At 41.4% G+C, this 22,800-nt stretch overlaps 1 protein-coding gene across 10 annotated transcripts; it reads left to right on the top strand.

The window, feature by feature from the left end:
• The first annotated feature begins 1,064 nt into the window (after positions 1–1,064).
• On the top strand, positions 1,065–20,996 carry agfg1a (ArfGAP with FG repeats 1a). 10 transcript variants are annotated; one of them, XM_076734981.1, is made up of 14 exons: positions 1,102–1,471; positions 7,527–7,620; positions 9,365–9,480; positions 10,432–10,597; positions 10,933–11,095; positions 12,254–12,373; positions 13,768–13,800; positions 15,637–15,852; positions 16,499–16,682; positions 16,910–16,989; positions 17,219–17,335; positions 19,003–19,155; positions 19,389–19,483; positions 19,704–20,996. In XM_076734981.1, exons 1-14 carry the CDS (start codon positions 1,305–1,307, stop codon positions 19,761–19,763), a joined length of 1,764 nt encoding a protein of 587 aa, XP_076591096.1. In that variant the 5' UTR covers positions 1,102–1,304; the 3' UTR covers positions 19,764–20,996. The 10 variants fall into 10 exon arrangements, with proteins under 10 accessions (XP_076591104.1, XP_076591096.1, XP_076591095.1 ...); XM_076734980.1 differs by having other exon boundaries at positions 13,768–13,839; XM_076734984.1 differs by lacking the exon at positions 12,254–12,373 and having other exon boundaries at positions 13,768–13,839.
• Positions 20,997–22,800: the final 1,804 nt, after the last annotated feature.

Here is a 22,800-nt window from a genome sequence, read left to right as displayed (position 1 = left end):
CTTTCCATATTATAGTGTATGCTCTTATGACTGATGAATGTGTTGATAATAACATGATAACTAGATTTTTTTTCTAACATTCTATATGATACATTACATTTGTATGTTACTACTTGAGGGTTTGACGAATTCCAATCCAATTTTTTTTAAAAATTTGCTAAAATGTGTGATGACGAATACCATTTACACATCTACATGGAACCCAATTAAGTGACTGACTTAGATGACAGATAGATAGATACTTTATTTGTCCCCAAGGGAAATTCACAAGTTCCAGCATATTCCACAAATTTAAAGTAGAGGGCATGCAATAAATAGTCCAAAAGCACAGCAAGCAAAGAATTAAAGGTTAAAAGTAAAAATGTCCAGTGCAAACAGACTAAAAATCCAGTGGCTTTATACATGCATGGTTTCAGCTACATTACTAGGTACATCGGTTTTGAGCTATTTTCTGAAAATTAAAATACCGCAATAAATTAAAAACGTAAGAATTAGAAAAAAAAAAAAAAAAAACAACGCTACATGTCCATGTCCTTTGGAGTGCATCGTGATAGTGTTGCAGTGACGATGGTAATCCGCATAGTGGCGCTGATGTGTTAATGAACTAGGAGTAACGGTCCGTGCTCTGTCATGTGTACAAGCAAAGAGATCTCACACGTAAGGGACAAGATAGTTCATGTCCTTATCAAACCGTCGGATTCATAGACTATGGAATCCGCAGTTTCGAACGGGAAATTGCTCGTACAAGTAAAGTCTTGCACTCTCCGTACAACTTCACGATCGGATAACTACAGATAAACTACCGGACACACTAACCGCAAGAATGTACACAAGATTTCGTCATAACCACGTACTACGCAGTACACACATGACATCGCACTGCGATGATCGCAGTAACATTATTGCTGTAGACCATTACCTAGTAACAGTGGTGCCTTAGATATAATTGGCTCAACAAACCAGACGCCGAGAGAATTTGCTGGAAACATACTGGAATGTAACGAATATTAGACACTCGCACTTGGCCCTGACCCAAGAAGAGGTGGCGTAGTCTAACGGGATTTAAACGAAGGCGGAAGTCGACGGCAGCGAACCTCTTGTTCCGTTAGTAGGAGCGATCCAACGCCTCAAACTCCTTGTTCGAGGAGACGCGAGGCCCCCCCTGACAACAGAGCCACCTACCCATTCCCTCTCTGTCTTTAGCACGGGTAGGCAACCGTTAAAAAGCACAGCTCTTTGTTTTAGTTGTAGCTGTCCCTCCAGTCTCCCCCGGTTTTATTTAATCCTGCTGTGCATCCCTTACCATGGCGGCGAGTGCGAAACGAAAACAGGAGGAGAAACACCTGAAGATGCTGAGAGAAATGACGAGTTTGCCTCCCAACAGAAAGTGCTTTGACTGCGACCAGCGCGGCCCAACCTATGCCAATATGACTGTGGGCTCCTTCGTATGTACCTCATGCTCTGGCATCCTGTAAGTTTAAAGTTACTGAGTGACCTTTAGATGTGGCGCACACGATTTAACGTCTGGTACGCTTCAGCTACATACGGCAACCTAAGCCAATTAGCCAAATAGCGCTAACTTAGCTAGCGGTAGATAGGTATCCAGTTGTGCCAGAGTGAGTTTAGCTGTTGACATTGTCTTGCCGAGCTGTTGGGCGGGGTGCATAGAGGTGTCAATGTTCCGCACAGCAAGCTAATGTAGCAACCACCCCTAGATGCTAGCTAACTTTAGCTTCCAGTGCTAACCATTGAATTTATCTGACACTTGCAAGCTAGGTCTACAGTTAAGCCAGTAGCCAGCTGCTCCAACCAGTTGCTGGCAACGTTTTGAGGCACCACCTTGTAACTTAGCTAACGGCTAACTGATTTGGTTATGGTAACGTTATACCATCCAATTCAAATACACACGATGATGTACTTAAATAACATGACGGGCGAGGTTTCATGTTATATCTACGAATTTGTATTATCTAGCTTTTTGTTACTATAGTCCATAGAACCACGTAGGGCGTTATTAATTTGATTTTAATATGACTGAGTATGTTGGTTGTTAAATGTTGGTAGACACCGAGGCGTAGGAAAGCCACATCATGCTGAGATGCGACTGATAATGCGATGCCGGTAGTCAGTTGTAGTGTCAAGTCATCTATTTTTGCAATAGATGGAGTAATAGATCTCCAGATGTACTCTGACAAAATACTAGCAAGAATTGACCAAAATTTTCTGTGCGAATTCGCTCAGGTCCGTAGTTCGTCCATTTAGCTTAAAAAAAGGAAAGAAAGAAAAAGAAAACTGTCTACCACATTGATGGTTCAGTGCAGCCTGGTGTTATGACTTTAGATAACATTTGCCTGACTTAAAGCTCTGCTGTGTGGTTGTGTAACCAAGCATCTGTAGCTTGTGATTTGGGATTAGTGAAGCATTCCATTTCTTCTTACTCAGCTAAAGATATCCCACATCAATTCAGCTGTCAAATGTTGCATGTTAAAAAGGTTTTGTTTTGTGGGTATATGGGATGCTGGCCACGTTTAGAAAGAAATTCAAAGTGGTGTAATGCAGTAATGACAACTTATTACATGATTCTCTAAAGGTTTTGAGTATTGCATGGTAAATGACAGATTGATATACAACGTGGAGGAAATATTCGTTTTATATTAATTAATATTGCATGACATTGTGCAGATCTGTACATACCTACATCTCTCTCCTCTGAACAAAAACACGTCACCATAGGTAGGATTTTTGTCTCAACTTTGTTAAATCAAGAATCCCGGTCCTGTCTTTCTCACCAAATCCCATCTTTGCTCACAAATAGTTTGCCTTGGTTTTTGTAAACATACAAATTATGTTTAATTTTATCAAGCCCTTGGAAGTGAAAATATTTGAGAAGAGTAAACTGGGAGTGGGCCATTAGCAGGTAACTCAATGAGATGTTCATTAGTCCATCCTGTTCTGCTCATTCACACTGTCAGCAGCCTGTAGTGGTCCTTCTTAATGCTTTATGGAAATCAGCCTGCCATTTTCCATTTGCGAATAATGATTATTCTAATAATCCTGCAATGGAAAATGAAATTATTTGTGGCTCAGTAAATCCCCTCTGATGAACTTTTAGTTTTATTAGTTGCCTTCTTTCTCTCTGCTTTCTTTGACACAATTTTATCCTGCTAGTCCCTCAGACTTTGGCGTAAATACAGCCCTTGTTTGACTAGTTTTTGTGACTTAAAGCCGTGCAGACTGTTTGCTGTTTCCACTTTGAACATGAAGGCTATTTACCATAGCCTTTAAAAGAAAGAGATTAATGGTGTGTTTGCTCTCCATGTCACTTCACCAGTGGGTCTGCATTGGGGATTCTACTGTGAAATTCCCATCTGCCCCCCCTATGGTATTAAACTCTGTGTATGAGTTAATTGAGCTCTTTATAGCTCAAACCACAACTCTTCCTCTCTCTCTCCTGCTGTCTTTCTCATTCACTTTTCATCAAGACAAAACATGTTGTGTGGAATTTCAGTGGAAAAATCTACCCAGCAGAATAGTGTGGATTTGAAAGGATTGATGTCTGTCTGATGTATGCAGGAAGCCTGGTGTGATTGTAGGCTCAGGAAGTGGTATGGCCCCACCATGCTGCTACATCAGCAGCATGTGCTGTTATATGTGCCACAGGAAGTGGCAGAGAGGTCACTGTCTGCCTCTCTCTTTCCTTTTAATACTAGAGAGGCAGTTGTGAGAGAGAGCGCATAGAGATTCATGCTCAGACTTGATGTAATGTTTTGCTCACGGTCTTGACTACCCACTAGGACTGCTGTGAATAAAAGTAGTCTTTGCTTTATTTTGTCCTCTTCAAGGAAAGCAAAGCAAAACCTGTCAACACAAATAATCATCTGTGCATGCATGTTGCATTTACCCTGAGAGATTGCCTTGCTGGATCAAACTGAGTTATTTAACAGTGCGTTTGACAGGTAGAGGCACGGCTGAGGCGATCAGGGAAGTTGTTAGCGCTTTTCTTTTCCATTTGCGGTTTGGACAGTAACAGTGTTTAATTGTTGAGAGGTGATAGCAGGGGCATGGCTACCTACTGCATAACAACTGTCTCCCCCATAGCTGCGGTTGTTTAATGGGCAGTTGGAATCCACTATGTAAACACATTCCTTATGAAGGTGGAGGCGTTCCCAGGAGGAACACCACTCTCAATGTCTCTTACTGGAGGATTGCTCGTGGCAGGAAGTAACCCCACTTGGCCTAAGTTTCCCTGAGTAAACAGGGCTCAACTGTGACCAGAGCATGACCGAGGTGGGGAAGTGTCACTGACACCACATGTCCTGGATAATATGAAATCAACGGCAAGCTAACAGATACGACTTGAACTTTATAACTGAGCGTGTTTGGTTTCCCCTTGCCCCTGATTTTCTGAAAAATTTGCTGGAAAAAAGTGCTGTCTCTTTGGAGTTGGTCATGGTGTAATTTGATATGAATGCCATTGGATTGGATAGTGACCCATGAAAAGTAAGCGCTGACATTTTCTGGGATAAAATGTACTTAACTAAATTCTTGAAGATGTAAAAGACACCCTTCTTGTAGAGACTTACATCAGAAAAATAAAATGTGATGCTTTGCCTCTCCTCTGCTTTTGAGACTTAACATTGCCAGTTTCTGTCACCCTGGAGCGGTTACAGTATGCAAATGAGCTCAGTTTTCCCGGCTGAGCTGGTCTGATGTACAGTAGGGACCAGATCATAATTATTTTACTGTGCAATATGTGATACTATTCTCTGATACACTGTGTGCCAAGCAGACATAATGTGAAAATAGGTGAACTTTGTCACGAGGGCAGAGTAGTGCTTTAATTGAATCATTCATCTTGTGTCTGACATTTATGATGTGCACAATATTGTGACATAAGAAGCTACTTTATTAGTTCTTTATTTTACTTAATAATTACTACTGTTATTTAATTCTCCCTACAGATATAATCAAACTGCAACTGAACACAGTCACAATTGTAAAGTTACTGTGTCCTGCAGTTTGTTACTGTAGGGCCATAACATTGTGTCTCTGGGCTTGGTACCAGACTGGAAACCAGAACACAGGAATCACCTGACGGTTATATTGTACACCACAGCCTGGGTGTAAGACGACCCTGCTTATAAGATGTTCCCCCTTTTGCATTCCCCTTATTGACACAGTTAAATACAATTAATTAAATTAATAAAAACAAAACAACCAGTATCAGACTTCCTCAGTTGGACAACTGGGTAGAGATGCTGCCGACATATTTAGAGCGTAAGAGTTATAGAGCTTTCTTTCTTCTTTGTATCTGACCTAGATTCATCTTCATGAGACTGGGATCTGATCAGTCACCTACCTCAGGGTGCTGAAAAACACATTAAAGCTCAAATTCACTCACATTCTATCCTGTGTTTTACTTCTGACACAAGTTTTTTGATTGTTGCTTTTAAGCAATAAATTTGCCTCTGACTGTTTTGTCCAAAAACTGTAAGAACTTTACATTAGTCCAACTCGGGCTGCTACGGGTACATTTATTAATAATCTGTTTTTATGGATTAGATTGGTGTTAACCAGCTTATGTCTTCCTTATTTTGTCTGAACAGCCTCAAAATCCCAGAGTTTCCAGTTCATAAAATCCTGTAAATGTTGAAATATAGCAGTCCTATTAAGGTGTTTTCTGTTAGTTGTTGGTATTCTTTCAGCGTTAACTGTCCTCTCAGAAAGCGAAACCAGCATGACATAACTGGGCTAAAGTTGATAAAGTGTTGGCCCTAGAAATAGCCCTAGTACCATGGATCTGCTCCATGTTAAAGGGCGTATGGACAGCTTTCTAATAGAAGCATGGTGGCTCTTGTTGCTTTCATTAATGTGTCCTTGAATGTAAATTTACACAGCTGCTTGGATGTTCACACACAGACTCACTGTGTAGACTTATTTGTGACTACTTTATTCCATCAGCTGATTGGTGGATGTGTAAAGAATGGGAGGAGATGAGAACAAGTTCTGTAAGGGGTTCCAGCAGTGAATTATTTAACAGTCTTATCTCATATTTCACTGCCTGTAGGATCTGAGTCCTGTATGTGCATAACATTGTATCTGTAATTGTGTCACAGTGGATCTCATTCCCTAGTTCCTAAAGTGGGCGCTGCGGCACCCTGGGGTGTCTTGAAGAAGGGCCAAGGGTGCAGTAAGCCTTATAATGTCAGTGTTCATACTGGTGTGAAGGTATTGAAGAATGGGAAAGGAAACGGCTGCTTGTTCAAACAAGCTGGCAAAAAGTCAAATAGTTTAGACAAACTGAGAGAAAGTTTTGAGAATCTAGAGTATTTGATGGTGAGCAGTATGTCCTCAGTCAAGACCAGTAATACGCAGTAGTTTGCTTTTCTGCCTCCAGAATTCTGGGACCTGTACTATTAAACTGCATTTGCTGTTACCACCTACAGGTGTCAAAGTGGTATTTGGTTATGTGCAGTGTGTTTGAAAAGGACTTTCATGTGTAATAATATTGATTGTTTATTGGGCTATAAATTCTGTCTAAATGCGTTTGAGTATACTTCAGTACAGTGGATAAATGAATACACTGCAGACACTGACTGCAGCTGTTATACTGCTGCCATGCTTTTGCTGTGCAGCCGGTTTGAACATGGAGTAAAAGGACACTTTTGAAGGATTACATTTAATGTATCTTAATGATACTTGACTGATGAGTCATTTTTAATTCCACTGATTGATTAGCACTTAAACTACTGTAAATGTTTTTAAAAGTCACTGTTGGGGTTGTTTCTTTACAGTCCAATGCATATACTTATGACTTATATTGATTAATGGTTAAACACACCCTGTAAGACTGACTGTAACGCTGTTTAGCAAAAAGAAGTTATCTTTTCCTTGTTGTAATGACTGTGTTGCTCAGCAGTTACACTCTGGTCACAGATAAAACATCCTGCTTGCGTGCTAAATGCTGATTGGTCACTTTCACAGACAAAACAGGTGGTGACCTTGAAGCCAGCACTACATCAGTTTTCACTTACTAGTGGGTCCAGGAAAAAATACTGAGGCAAGCAGCCCTGGAGCTTAATATAAAAGCCTAATGATGGCTCTTTTCAACTATTACAGTTACCAGGCATTTTTAATTTGGGTCATGGTGGCATGAGCTGTGACCTTCTCAGGAAAATTAGCAAGGCTTGTGTGGGCTAATGGGTGTCACTCCGTAATGGAAGTTTCTATATTAAGGGAGCTCGCTCGTTCTTTTACTGTGCTGACAACCGCAGTTCGGAGAGAGTTTTACTCCATTCCTTTGTTCTGCCCTTCACCCTTTCTTCCTCTGTCAGTATTTGTCTCTGTCATTATTTGGCTCTGTCATTTCTTTCTATAATGCCATCTTCCTCGCCCCAGTTACGCACACAGCCAGTCAGCTTGTAATTAAATGGCCCGTTCCTGAGAGGTGGGAGCTCGAGTCTGTCCAGATGAAGTTGTCATGTACGAGTCTTAAAATCAAATTGTTTCCATTTGTCCACCTACAGACGAGGACTGAATCCACCTCACAGAGTCAAGTCCATCTCCATGACAACCTTCACGCAACAGGAAATCGAGTTCCTACAGAAACATGGCAATGAGGTAGGCATGGCGACTGTCTGCCCTTTCACAGTTGTTAAGGTTGAGGTCACCTTCCCACCACTTTTGAGGGTTTGCTTTCACACACTGCCCGTGTTGCTTTTCGTTGCTGTTTTATCCTGAATTTGCTGGCTGTTTTAAAGCTACATTAATGACTCTTATATTAATATTGAATCTAATAATTATGTGTAATGTGAAAGAGCTGCTTGGTTGAGCTTTACAGCTCTCATCAACCTTTTTGTTCAGCAGCATCAGACACCTGTTTTTACCAGACAAACTCAAAGAAATATTCTACACTACCCGCCCAGCACAAACAGCAAACACAGTTCACAATGAGGTGGTGAAGAAAGCCAAACAAGACCCAGATATTTTCACGGGAGTTGGTGGAGACCGAACTAACACCGGAAGGCCAGTGAATGTCTTGTGACTACTTTGAGGTGGCCAGAAAGAGGATTTTGTCGGGATCATTATGATGTTCTGCATCTATTGGATATGGAAGGAGGCAATTGTTTGCTCACGTTCGCCAGAACAAGTTAATGAGCTGATGATGTATCCGGGCTGTGAGTCTGTTCCAAACTGAGCTTTGCCATAAAAGATGCAGTAAATTTCAATGACCTAGTTATTCTCTCATGCAAGCATTTCAGGCATTATATTAAAACAACTTTTTTCTTTTTTTCTTTTTTTTTTGCCAGATTTACCATAAATTTGTTTCTATGACCTATCATGACCTATCATTGCATTTTACTGCAAATACAATATGTATGTACAGTTTAACAGAAATTACATCATATTACAATTTTGTAAATAGTTAGAGGTGAAAGTCTCTATGAAACATCTGTCATTCGAATATCTCTCTCTTGTCCATCATGATCAGATAGAGTACCACCACACATTTGTGCTGCACAGAGACACCAAAGGGCATCATCATTCAACAGCCATTTCTGGTGAACGGAGTATGAAATAGAACAATGTCACCTGGGAAGCACAGCCTATTAAAAGCTGTAGCAAAGTGGCAGGCCAGGCAAACATGCAGGAGACTCAAGGTTGAAGCTGATGCAAATATCCTTCAAGGCTGCTGTATAAATACTACTGCCCTCAAGTTGCTTTTTTCTGTCTGCAGAGAGCACTCAGGCGCAGACAAAAATGATTAAAACAGGGTGCTCCATATATTTTCAAAGCCACAGTCTCAAAATTCTACTGATTGGAAAGAAAAGAGTGTGTGTGCACGTGCATCAGAGGCGCCTCAAGAAATGACAGCAGCAGAAGCGTCTCCACGACATTTGAGCCATGCTCTCTCTTCCAGCACCATTGCCTCATCTACAGTGCAGCACCCTAAAACTGAGTGCGCACACGCATGAAGCCTATAAATCTCTCTTTACAGGATTAAGCAAATACTTTAGGAATGCTATCCAAAACCCAAAGCCAGAGAAAGGTGAGTCGAAGACTCATTTTTCACCCAGCAACTGAGTTCAACCTGTGTTTCCAAAGTCGGGGCCAACTCATGTTTGACTCCTCTACTCCAAACATGACAAATCACTCTGAAGCATAACTTTTGAACTTGACCTGCACTTAATGGCTTTATATCATCACTGTTTACGATAGGCTTATATTTTCATTTCCTTTTGCCACTATGTCACTTGGGCTTAACAATTTAATTATAAAGGCTGATAAGCCTTGCTTTCATTTTTAGCCCTGTGCGATACGGACATGTTCCACCAAAAATCACTTGCCTGTTACTCTGTTCCAGGTGTGTAAGCAGATTTGGCTTGGCCTTTATGATGACAGAACCTCCTCGATACCAGACTTCAGAGAACCACAGAAAGTCAAGGAGTTCCTTCAAGATAAATATGAGAAGAAGAGATGGTAAGCCAGCAGTGCAAAGATATGAACAATCCTCTAGCAATGTGCACTGTGCAGACATGTAGATTTTCTTTGTGTTTTTTCTCCTCTCTGGCTTGGAATGTCTCACAGGCAGCTCATAGCAGTTAGCCTCGAGCAAGCCACCAGATAACCTTCTTTAAATGCACAGAATGTAGGTCAGTACCGTCAAGCTGCTCTATGCGCAAGATCTAGCTGTTCCATGAGGTTATAGGTTGTACGCATGAGGTTTAGCATGGTTGTTCCTGGTTTATTGTGACTGTTGAGAGTGATGGCTAATGAGAGCAGGCAAGTTCATGTCATGTTAATATTTGCAAATTGCAATTGGTCAACAAAAGTCATTGTTAATTCTGTGAGACTGTTGGTTTTTGCAGTTAGACTGTTTTCATAATGCATCATTAACAGCTAATAGTCAATCATTAGATTATTACACTTACAAATTTAGGTACTTGTGCTTCTGTGATCTCTTAATCTCTGAAGTCTAAGTCAAAATGAGTGCTATGAGTAGGGCATGTCTCAACATGCCACTATTTGCTGCAGACAGGCATTCCCACTCAGGCCTTTGCTCTAAGACACAAATACACACACCAGTCATGGTTCCACTGTCTTGTCTGCTGGCTGTGAATCACATTTGCACCCAAATAAACATTCCCTGTTATCACATTTAGATTTGCACATTTGTTTTGCCAAAAGGTTGCAATACCATAATTTTGAGAACCCTAGATTATGTAAGTTTACCGGACATATTATATTTTCCAATCAGCCACAAGCATCTGGTGGGATAAATCATGCCTCAGCTACTAATTTATTTTAAATTACACTGTGATAAACTGAACTGTATATTTCTGAAGCTGGATTTTCTTTTTTTGTGATGTATTTTATCAGCTGTTTGGCATCTAGTATAATGTAATGAATGTAATGTGAACCGTTTTCTAGGTATGTACCTCCTGAACAGGCCAAGGTAGTGGCATCCGTCCATGCTTCCATCTCTGGCTCCTCAAACAGCAGCACCAGCAGCACCCCAGAGGTTAGACCACTCAAATCCCTGCTGGGAGAGTCGGCCCCCTCCTTACACCTCAACAAGAGCACCCCACCTAATCAGGTGAGATTTGTTTTGTACACACACACACACACACACACACACACACACACACACACACAAACATACAAGTGATGAATTTGTAATTATTGGAAGAACTTTTGGCTCACCCATCAAGGGCTGGTAAGGTTTATCAAATGACGTGCTAAAAATAACTGCCCATTCAAAACTATTAAAGATACAGTATTAACATTGAAATGCAGCTATTGGACCTATTTCTTGTCTTCCTTAGTCTTTGTATTATGGTTATTCAGGGACTCATAGACATGCACATATATCTGCATGCTGACCAACACATACCTGCAGTTTTTTTCAAATCCCTCTCTTGTCTTGATCAGTCTCCAGTGGTGAGCCGTGGACAAACCCATCAGCAGCAGTTCCATGAGAAGAGGTTTGACCTCCTCAGTGACTTGGGTGGAGACATCTTCGCTGCCCCGCCCAACATGAATGCAGGCACCAGCTCCGGTTTTGCTAACTTTGCACATTTCAACAGCCACACAAGTAAGAAACAGACAAATAAATGATTGAGCAATACACTTAAGGCAAAAACACACTGGAACATCATCTTTTATGTTCGCGTTTTAATGCTGTGCAGGGAATTTCGCCAGCTGACAAGACAGAAAAATACTAAAAATGTCAACACGATCTAAACACAGGAAGGTGATCTGCTGAGGCCTAAAGCAGTAAGGGAATGCAGGAAACAAGCAGCAGCTCCAGTCATGATAATGTTGTCCTAATGTTGTGTCACAGTCTCATTGTTTCACAGGACCAGGAGCATCAAATCAGAGGGCTGAGTGCATCCATGTTTTTATTCCCCAGTTTCAGTCTGGTCAAAAGTTAAAAATGTTTATTGGTGAAATAACCCCAATTGTTTGGAGAAAAAAACTGATATATTTCAGCTGAAACAAAGCAAAATTTTTATGTGCATGTAGGCATGTGTACTTCTTTTTGTGGACAACAGTATGACAAATGATAGACGTCAGGTACTGTTGCAGCCATGGAAATGCTTTAGTTGTTTTTCAGAGTCAGCTGCGCGCTGATTGATGTTGCATTCAAATTAACGCCTCGTAAGGATTCTGCCAGAAGTTGAGGATCATGCAGAATCTGTTAAATGTCAGCTGCCATGTGCCTCCATGATTGCAAAACATAGCCATACATTCTGAAATAGTACCAGAGGTGCAATAAATGAACAGACACATCTCCATGGTTACTAATGTCTGTAACTTAGGGCTATTAGTGTTTGCTTCCCGTGGAGGGTAATGTCCTCTCATTTCCCCTTCAAAGAGCCATCAAGACTCACCCTTAATGCTTTGACTGAAGTGACATCTGCACATCTCCACATTGCAAACATGAGCACAGATGTACACCTCTGAGATTAATGATGTGTGTAGTGCTACGCATACACTTAAATGCGAGTCCAGACATCAGACTATTTTGCCTTTTTAAGCTGCTCTGCATTTCATTGTTATATGATGCCACTCCGTGATTATCTTTCATATTTAGCACATAATCCATTGTATTTGTTTTGCAGTCCGTGCCTTTTATCATTGTATGTATATATCCATTCTGTTATTATCCTCTCCATTGTTTTCCACTCATTGTTTTTTTTTTTTTTTTGTTCATCTGCCTGTCTGAACCTCATCCTGACACCACCTCCAGCGGCACAGAATGCCAACGCAAATGCAGACTTTGCTAATTTTGATGCATTCGGGAGCACTTCTGGGTCGACAGGTGGTTTCCCCTCCGCACCCCAAGCCCCATTCCATCCCTCAAATACAGGTAGAGCAAGTTCTCCTCACTGGACATAAAGACATTAGCTCGTTTAATTATGTACACACACGTGTATTGAGAATGTATATATAGACTAAACACAAACAGCCTATGTACATGCAGCAAATTGTCAGTCATGTTTTCTGTGAAGTTACCAGTTTTATTGGTATTTTTGTTTAAACTGTTGTAACACATACCCTTTGCTTCCCAAACCTCTCCATATGTCCAGGGTCCATTCATCTGTGTCAGATTTGAAAGACCTCTGTTCACCAGACGGTTGCATTACATGACATTTCAGTCGTTCAAATTAACTTTTATAAGAAATTAAGTGAAATCTCTTTAGAACAATTCAACTAATTGTCCTTGGTTACAGTTGAATACGTGACGTTATGTTTCCATGTTGTGCGCCTCAGGTCAAACACTCAGAGGACACAGAGCACGCTTCACTCCATGCACCACTTGTAGCACGTCTCTGTTTGACCTACTTTGAAAGCTTCATTTTACAATGATAACCACAAGGTTCACACAGGTTACCCAGCGGTGTGAAAACTCAACAATAAACCTGTTTTTAAAGAGAAAGTGACAGTTGTACACCAGAGTAGTGTTCACTTACTACACTTAAGGTTTAAAAGTGAGTGTCGGGCGATATGACTGATATATCTTGATGATGCAATATTTTGAATCCATCTTATTTTTTCAGAGATAGAAGTAAAATAGGGAAAGATCATGTACTCATTAGGCAGATGATTATAGTGCTATTGGACCTGCAAAACAAAAGATTTATGGCTGCTGTATTACTGTGACCACACTGTCTGTGTTGACCTCATATTACCTGTGTTGTAACTTCCGTATTTCCCTCAAAACACTCCATGCAGTGTTACATAACATGTACAATATAAATGTTATGTAAAACATAATGTTTATTATTTATGTATTTACTCAGCAGTAAGTGGCTGACTGTCTTTACCTGAACACTCTCTCATACTCACAAAAACAGTGACTACCTGACCACTAAGCCACCACCCCCAGTCCCACAGAAATGTTGTGTGCTTCAGTGCCCCCTGCTGGAGGTTTACATTGATGGCTTTGCTCATGTGGAGCTGCACCGTGATCTCTTTAGTATGCCTATTGCTTGATGGATAAATTAAGCTCCCCTCTCTCTGGTGGCTCTGTAAGATAATCCCTTTCTCACAGACACTGACTGACTGTGTTATCCGGCCTAAGCTGTCCACTCTGTCTTGTGTTTTTCATCGCTTGCTTCAGCAGCCGTTGATTTGCTTTAACCTCACGCTTTTTAATTTTTACCTCTGGTTTAGTTGATGTCTTTTCTTTTGTTTCTCCGTCCTGTCTTACATTGCTCATTGCCCCACTTCTCCGCCCCCCCTTTGATTTTTGGCTGCCAGCGTTCACTGTGCTTTCATCCAGCCGCAGTATGGGTGAGTTTGCCACTGCTCTGCCTCGCCAGGGAGCACACAGTAAGTCTCTCTGGGCTTGCCCTCTCAACAGCTTTCACCCTTTCCACCATCTCTAATGTGTAGTCACTCTGATCCTCCTCTCTCTGGATGTAATGTGTGTTTCAGCATGTAGCTTTTTTTTGTCTGTGGCTCTGAATCACTTCACAATCTCACCGGTTGAAAACAGGGACAATAGGCTTTGATTGTTGCTGTCATGGTTGAGAACTACTATGGAGAAGAGACCAAATGGAAGGACATGAGAACTATGCAGAATAAAAACAGAACAGAAAGAGAGTCTGACAGTCACTGTGCTGTTTTTAACATATCACTTAGTAATTCCTAACAATAAGGAAACACAGGACCGCTGTATGCTTAAAGTCACTTATTTATGATAAGTACATATTTCATAATCCAGTATGTTAATGTAAGAAATAATAAAAGAAAAATATGACTGCCACTGATTTCAACTGGTACTCCAGAAATGGACATGGGAATATTTGCTCTTTCAAGCTTTTGGGTTTACTTTAAATCCATCATGAGGAGCAGGTTCAGGTGTGAGGAAACGGCTGGACATCAGATGTGCCTGGTATTCTCAAGGCTCTCGACTTCAGTTCCTTTGACGCTTTTGGACCACTGTTCAGGCAAGGTTTATATCTGCTAGGTGCTTCTTTAAATGTTAATTAGCATTTTCTCGTAGGATCTCCCAGTTTTTTGTGTGATTCCTACTTCTTGAAAAGGTATTTACCTTTAGCAGATCTAAACCTGTGCTTTAACAGTTGCATGCAAGATTGTACCTGTCCCTGTGCTCTTTACTGATCCTCTGCAGTTTGCCATTTCCCTGAGCTAAAGGTAGCTATAAAAACAATATTCCTTGGAATACATATGAACCACTGGTTGAATTTAACTGGTGTGGTGGCTTCAGTGTCGTCTCTCCTCTTCAGGATCGCAAAGACTATACTGAGTTAGCTCAAAATACAAAATCTTTTTGCTGTGCTGTGTTAAGTATGAAGTTTTGTGATGTATCACACCTTTTATTGCATTCCAAAAAAATCTCAGTATGTTGGAGAAACTCTGAGTCTGTACTGAAATTGATCACAACATCTGCCCTGAAACAGAAGTTGAACGATACGATAAGTTACAATAGAGGGAAGTGCTTGAATTAACATGGTTGTTAAACATAAACATTTAGTGTAAAACAAATGACACACATAGGCGTTCTCAGCAGATCTTGAACAGGCTATTTCTTGCAGAAAAAAAGGGTGTGCACTTCTGTTGTCTTTGTGTTTTTTTTAGGTTTTGTTTTCTAAAAAACAATGATTAATGTGTAATAGTTGTTTGTTTGCCCAGTAACAAGCTTAGATCTGGTTGACAGTGACAATCTACTGATTACAGAGCTCAGTAATGCCTACAGGGTGGTTGGCAGACTAAAGATTTGTCAATGTTAATACATGTTGGGTTGTTTTTGTCTGTAACAGCCTTGATCCACAGTATGGTGCTGAACTGAGATGTAACCAGGGCACTCAGACAGTGCTGTTCTGCACACCATGTGCCTCTAACACAAATACATGCTAATTTTATGCATCCCTTAAGTTCATTGGCTGATGGAGAGCCAGCATAGTGCAGTGTTGCAGAGGACATGTTTTAGAAGTGTTGCTACCTGTCCAATAGGTAATGAAGGTGTCCCAGCCCCAGCCTGACTCCACCCCAGTTTTACCCTCCGTGGAGCTTCTTATCTCCCTCTCCTCCTATTAATGCTGTTGCTCAAAACCAACAATCGAGGTCCCCCTTATGACTTTTTAATCTCTCTCTCTCATGCAGGTAGCGCCTCAGGGGGACTAGCAAATGCCAGTTTTGCAAATTTTGACAACTTCCCCAAATCGTGTAGTGCTGACTTTGGATCCTTCAGTTCCTCCTCCCAGAGTAACTCCACAGGAGCTGGCAGAGACGCTGTACAGAGTACTAGTGTCCCTGCCGATAGATACGCAGCCCTGGCTGACCTGGATAACGTGTTTAGCTCTGCCAAAACAGAGCAAGGTAAACGTCTCCTGTCTAGCCTGTTTCATAGATCTCAATGGTAGGGACAGAGGTTGACCAAAAAAAAAGAAGAAGTTGACCCAACTAAAAACATTATGTTGAGTCTTCTTCCCAGTGCAGGGACAAACATAGTCTCTCTCAAAACAGGGCTGATTTACATTTTCTAGCAAACCTCTAATTCTCTATCACTTTATTTTTGCCTTAGCCGAGGCTTGGATGTATTTTGAGATGGCCTTAACATTTTTTTTTCTAAATCGCCTCCCTGACCTCAGTGCTACTGAACCAGCCTGCATAAAGACGACTGGCCACTGCACATGGTGGAAATTGCTTTAAAGAATTCTATATGTGCTCGTTTCATTGGAGCGTTTTAATGTCTCATGGTCAGATTTCTGGCACTCGAGCATCTGTGAATTGTACTGGGTTGGTACTTTTTTATATTGTTTGCATTACAAACTGTATTTCTGTGCTAGAAAATGGAAATTTTCCTAATGATTGAACATTTGCTCCCCATCATTTTTAATAGGTTGATTATGGCAGCTATCTCTGGACCTTTTGATTTGTGTCTTTGAAACTTGAATTCTCCCCCTGGATTAGTTGGGTCAAGGTGGATTGAACCCGGCTCTGCTGTCATGTGCTTCTGTTCCAGGAGGTGGCATCCCTGGCGGGGTGAGCTCAGCCGCGGCAGCAGCAGGAGTGGGCGGCTTGCCTCCGAAGCAGCCAGCAGTGCCAACAGGGGGGGACCGCTATGCTGCTCTAGCTGAGCTTGACACCGTCTTCAGCTCCCCTGCCCCTGCCACTAGTGTTTACAACACCACCAGCACCTCACAAGGGTGAGGCACTAAACACACACATACCTGCTGTAGTGGGTCCCAAAAGTCTAGATCAGTGACTACCACATGATTAGACACTCTTTCTGACGATCTTATTATTTAAAGCAGTTGACCAGCAATTGTTCAGTTAGCACACTCCATATTATACAAGATTGTTCAGCGGTCTCTCGCCTTCTTTTTTGCTGGCTTTCCTGATAAGCTAATGTGCTGACTGTGTTTCTCTGCAGGGGTATGTTTGGCCCAGAGACTGGGGTGTCCACAACACAAGCACAGCAAACCCTGCCTGGCATGGCTCCAGGTTTTGGAGGTGAGTGAAGTTTTCTGACAGTAAGCACTAATTGTGCTTACAAATTGAAATAATTATGATTAAGGTCAAGTTTCTGCAGTTTTTTTGAATCTTTATCATCCTTCTGCTCAGGACTCTATTGCAAATCTTAATCAGTGAGCAGGAATTGAGCCATGGTCAGGTCCTGAACTTTACTGTTGTGTTTTCACACTGCACTCCTGTTTGGTGACTTGATACCTCTCTCCTACAGCTCAGTCAACTAATCCGTTTGTAGCTGCTGGAGTTGCCACAGCGGCAGCTCCCACCAACCCGTTCCAGAGCAACGGCAGAGCAGCAAATATGGCGGCGGCAGCAGCAGCAGCCGCAGGTGCGTTTGTGTGTTTGTGTATGTGTAGCTCACGTAACGTACCACCCAGTCATCTTGCTCAGTGAGTGCAATAGTGCAGATTAATATCGTTTTATGTGGGGGGCAAAATGCAGACGTGTTATCGTAGAGTAAATGTATTATTTGTCAGATTTCCTTGTACACCTTAAGTGGCAACCTTTGCCCAGGCTGCCTCAGCATTGAATAAGCCTGTGATCATACTGCCAGACACAGAGGCAACCAATCAGGGAAGTAGAAAAAGTCGAAAAATAACATGAAAAAGTGCTGAATACACTGCGGGCAGCAGGACTGGTGTTGTCATTTACCGGTGTGTGCAAGAGGCAGTAAGGTGCAGAGATGGAGACTCAGTTGTCCGTTTGATTGCTCTCACCATGCTGGACAGGCTTGATGAGGGTCCTTCATGGGCAGGGTTATCCTCCCGCCTTTGGTAGGTGCCCTTGTGCTCCTTGCTTCCCTTCTGCTATCCTACATCTTGCTCTGGCGGTGCCTTCTTGCTCCTTTAGCACATCTATCAGGAAAATGTTGGAGAGGTCCAAATTAATGGAAACGCTCAGAAATAAGACATAATAAACAGTAACTCTGAGAGAATGGAATATGTTGAGCCTGCGTTGGAAATCAATGCAACCACATTCATATGAAGAGAGTGCTCAGAGTCATGTCATAAAAATGGCACAATTGTTGTATCTATCTAAATAACAGGTATCCGTTTATCTTGGCCAAGGGCGCTGCACCTTCTTCCAGGTTCCTAATTGCTTCCTCAACATTTTCCTTTTATCAGTTGGCAAGAAGCATAAGCTCTCTGCCTTTTTGAAGACATTAAAGTCTTAAAACTAACTCCGCACTGCGGCGTGCACAAAGAATGATCTTGTCATTCATTAGCTTGGTAGTGTCATAAAATGCTTCATTCAGTGAATAAACCCTATAAGATATTGAAAAGCGTGGAGTCGTTAACACTTTAATGGGAACTGAATGTAGCATTTTTACTTCCCACAGTTCAATTCGACCTGTTGCACTGTGGGAATGTTGTGCTCCTGCGTGCTCATCAGAGGTCAGACACTGGTGCTACGCTCGCTGCAAGTGTTGAAGCCTCATGTCTGACTCTTGTTCAGACGATCCTTCTCTTTTTCTTCAGGCCCATATGGAGACAACCTTAATCTAAATTTGCATGTGTTAAAACTGTACAAATACACACACTGTGAGATTCTGGAGGTCTCAGAGAGGAAAAGTGGTGTTGGGAGCCACACTATGGATTACAGAATCACGTGTGCAGTAAAGGGTTGGTGACCAAACCCTCTGCATAGTGTCATTGTTATGTATCTATTTCCTAATTCAGCGTAGCAATGTGTCTTTTTTTTCTTTGGTTTTCTTGTTGGTCGTTCTGTAATCCCTAGTGGTCAATCCTCTCACACATTTAAGTTTAACTCTGTTACATTGCTTTATAACAAACTGCTGTTAATAATACTATTTTTTTTCTGCTGATGTGTGCCAGCTTCTGTGTAATCTAACATTTTATTGGCACGTGTGTGTGTCTGCTGTAAAATTCTTGTCATAATTTTGAAAATAAAATGAAGCGAGGGGTTATCGTGCCCTATGCCTGTAGATGTCATGTACAGGCTTCTTTAACCAGCTGCTGTCCTGCTCTGTTGCAGTGTCATTTGGCACAGGTTCCATGAGCATGCCAGCTGGATTCGGGAATGCTGCAGCCTATAACCTCCCCACCAGCTTTAGTGGAACCTTCCAGCAATCCTTTCCTGGTCAGCCTCCTTTCCCTCAGCCTCCTGCGTATCCCCAGCAACCCAACGGTGTGTGTCTGTGTGTAGCTCATGTAGATGTAAGACTTATCTGCATTAAGAACTGAAATTCAAGCTTTCATGTGCATCAGCCTGAGTTGTCGTCACATTGTTGCTCTTAACTTAAAAATGTCAGATTGGAGTCAGGTTGTTGCACATGAGTGAAGAAGTCCCCCTTGATTTGTTGTTGCTGCAATTAATTTGTATTCTATCCCATTCCCTAAATGACAATATATGTCTTTCAGGTGGAGGTTTTCCAGCCTTTGGCCAGGCCAAGCCGGTTGTGACTCCTTTTGGGCAGGCAATGGCTGGACCTATGGTCTCTAGCAACCCTTTCCTGGTTAGTAAGAGGGTTACATGGCATGATTTCCTGTAGAGGAAATGAGTTTTGCATAGAGGAATGAAGATTACTGTTGATAGAGGTTAGACAGTCACCCTGTTCCTCCTTTTTAGTTCAGTTGAATAGACCATGGATTGCATTGCCACTGTTCATTTCTAATAAAAAATGTTGGGCAGTACTTTTTCTGATTGTGTGTTTTTGTTTCCCTGTTTCCCTCCAGGGTGCAGGTCCATCTGCACAATATCCAGCAGGAGGCTCCTCAACGAATCCGTTCTTATAGCGATCCATCCAATCAGCTCCACTACAGGGTCAACAACTGGCGTGCTTGCACCTATTGCACTGTTTTGTTTCACAAGTAGCTTTAAAAACACAATGTTTGTAAGGATTTGTATTTTCTATCGCAGTTTGTCAGAGATGGAACAATATGACAGACAGTCACGCTGACACTGTCTATGGCTACAAAACAAAGTGGTGTGTGCAGAGGGAGAGGTTGATCCCCCTCTTCTCTATTTAACCTGTGAACTGGCCTCTACTGAACCACAATGTATAATCAAACTGGCTGAAAACTAAGTTATTGCATACAGTGTATCCCATTCATTATGCTGCAATTCTGTAAATATTTCTCTTTTAGGAAATTAGCTCTTTGTGCATATCAGTATTTGTATCTAACACACAAGATTTGTTAAGAGAGAACTGTTGCTTGGAAAAGCTAATGGGTACTGCCACTTACTGTATTTGTGAAGAACCAAACTGTTTTATTTGTGCAGGATCCTTTTAGGTCAACTGTTCTCACTTAAGACAAAAGTCCTATTCTGTTGGCGAGCGGTGAAAGGAGGAGTGACTGCTGCATCAGGGACGGGCGGGGGACTGGTTTGTCTGCCATCCCCTGCCCTGCTGACAGAGGCCAAGGTCACAACACTTCTGACAGTCAACCACAGTCCATAAAGGGGTAACGGGAATGGCTGATGAGCTGAAAACCACTTACATTGGGTATTAGAGAATTTTAAGTTAATATGTAAATATATACAGTATATATATTAAAATGAATTTTAAGTAAGACAAAATGACCAAACCATTCATTTATATGGATGTATGAAAATCTTGTATGTTTGTTTTGTATAAAAAAAAAAAAAAGATTTATATCCACGGTGTTGCAGTCAGTATTTTGAAGCTTTTCTTTTCTTTCCTTTTTAAAACGTGGGGACCAAAACTGAGTAAATAGGCCCATAGTTGCCAGTGGCAATAATTGTGGTGTAAGCAGATAGCGAAAAATTTGACATTTGTAGAGCAGAGGAGTAGATGCAGGTGACGATTAAAAAGAAGTTCGACTCTAGGCCAAGCCATTTTTTAGATCATTGTGAAAGCATAATCCTGGTTGTCACCGTGTCAGTTTGAGGTCAATGATTGCTTTTATATGCACCTGAGGAGTGGGTGGAATGTGCATGTATGGTGTTTCTGGGTTTTTGCTGCTCAAACGCTTGGCTGAGAAAACAATAAAAAGACATTATTTTAATTATATATTTGTCATGGGAGATTGGGGATTTGACTTTGGAAATTGCAAAGGTAGCACAGGATGTGGCATGTCAACTTTTAAAGGCACAAGAGTGATTTTGTGAAATGGTGATTTATTGTAGCAGCCTCTTATGTCTTGAACTTCCTGTGTTCAGCAAGAGGGACCCCCAGTTGAACTCGGGACAGTGTGGTTCATTATCATGACCTAAACCCTTTGACTAACAGCTGTGCTGGTGAGCATTCAGTCTTTTAACAGCCTCAATGTTTAATACAGCAAAGGTGTTTGGGAATGAATGTAGATGAGGTTAAAACTTTCACCAAACTTAATAAGTAGCTGAAAGACGTCTCAGATGATCATCACGTTTCTAAAATGACATTTACCATCAACTTTCAATGAAATATAATAATGTCAGTCTGTTAGGTCAGTAATGACTGCAGAGTGTGGGTGAATTAGGTGTGTGTGATGCTTGCAAACAAAACACAAAACCCTGACTGCGGTTCTCAAATTCTTTCTGTCTGACCCTCAGAAGCTGAAAAACCACCACATTTCAGAACCACTGTTTGAACCCAACTAGGCCTGGGCAGAAGAAGAGAAAGAAGTTGACAAGGAAGTCACCCAAAAAGGCTGAGCCCTAAACTAAGCAGGTTAAAAACCCTCCTCGCAAGCAGAGGACAGAGAGGGATGCCACAAATCACAACGATGTAACTACTGGGGATACATTTCTGAAAAAAATCACACATAAACCTGCTTTTTTCAAACGTATCGTGTCAAATATTTTATTAGGTGAAAAAGAAAATGTGCATATAGCACATATTTAAGAAAGATATTGAATATCCCTGCGAACTCACTGTTTGATCTAAATATTTAGTAGCATATAAAGCACAAGAAGAAAGACTTAATTTGGATTCAATTTAAAATATATACAGTGACAGACTTCTGATTTGATCAAGGTCCATATGTGCATCCTTTCAATTCAGTGGACGTGCTTAGAAAGTTTCAGATCTGCACAGGTGTTTCTTTTTTTAAATATGGAAAGTGCAAAATTTAAAAATTTTGATTTATTGTCATAGGCCATGCCCACTTTGATCAGTCATTACCAAATGTTATGCATCATGAGTCATGAGCCTCCATCCTGTAAAGCAAATGTTGTACAGCCAAAATCCATGCAGATTACAAAATATACACTTTTTGCATTTGTGGCGACCCCTAGAGGCAGAATACCCCACGACTGTGTAGCAAAGCTCAGACTTAGCACCCAAACACGTGCACCAAGTTTGGTTACACAATCATTATGGTCAATTTTGATTTATGAGCGTGTAAGCACAATTAATCTTAATGACACACATAATTTCAGTACGTAGATAATCCTGACTCAGTTTCTTGACAACTGGCCCAACGGTTTGTGATGTTCCATTATCAATGATCTCTTATCTTTTGGAGGGCTGCAAGGGGCTGGAGCCAATTCCAGCCAATATTGGGCTCGAGGCAGGGTACACCCACATAGACACACAGTAAGGCCCCAGCTGGTCACTGCATCACCATGCCACCCTTATATCTGTTTTTGAATATAAACGTTTGATTGTCACAGCTCCACCTTGAGGTCAATGAATGTCATTTTATGTACCTGAGTAGTGGGTGGAATTTGCAACCCACCTGCCCATTTTGGTGACTTTTGGTCTTATGATTTTTGCTGTACAAACACTTTTAGCAGAGAAAAATAAACAAAAAGAATAATGAGAGCAAAAACAATAGGGCTCCAACTGCGAGCGTCGCTGCTTGGGTGGCTGATTATCTCAGCTGGTAG

This window comes from Chaetodon auriga, chromosome 7 (genome assembly GCF_051107435.1).
Source record: "Chaetodon auriga isolate fChaAug3 chromosome 7, fChaAug3.hap1, whole genome shotgun sequence".
In the NCBI taxonomy this organism is placed as follows: Eukaryota; Metazoa; Chordata; class Actinopteri; order Chaetodontiformes; family Chaetodontidae; genus Chaetodon; species Chaetodon auriga.
The sequence above is the reverse complement of the archived record's forward strand: the minus strand, read 5'-3'. Positions and strand labels throughout refer to the sequence as shown.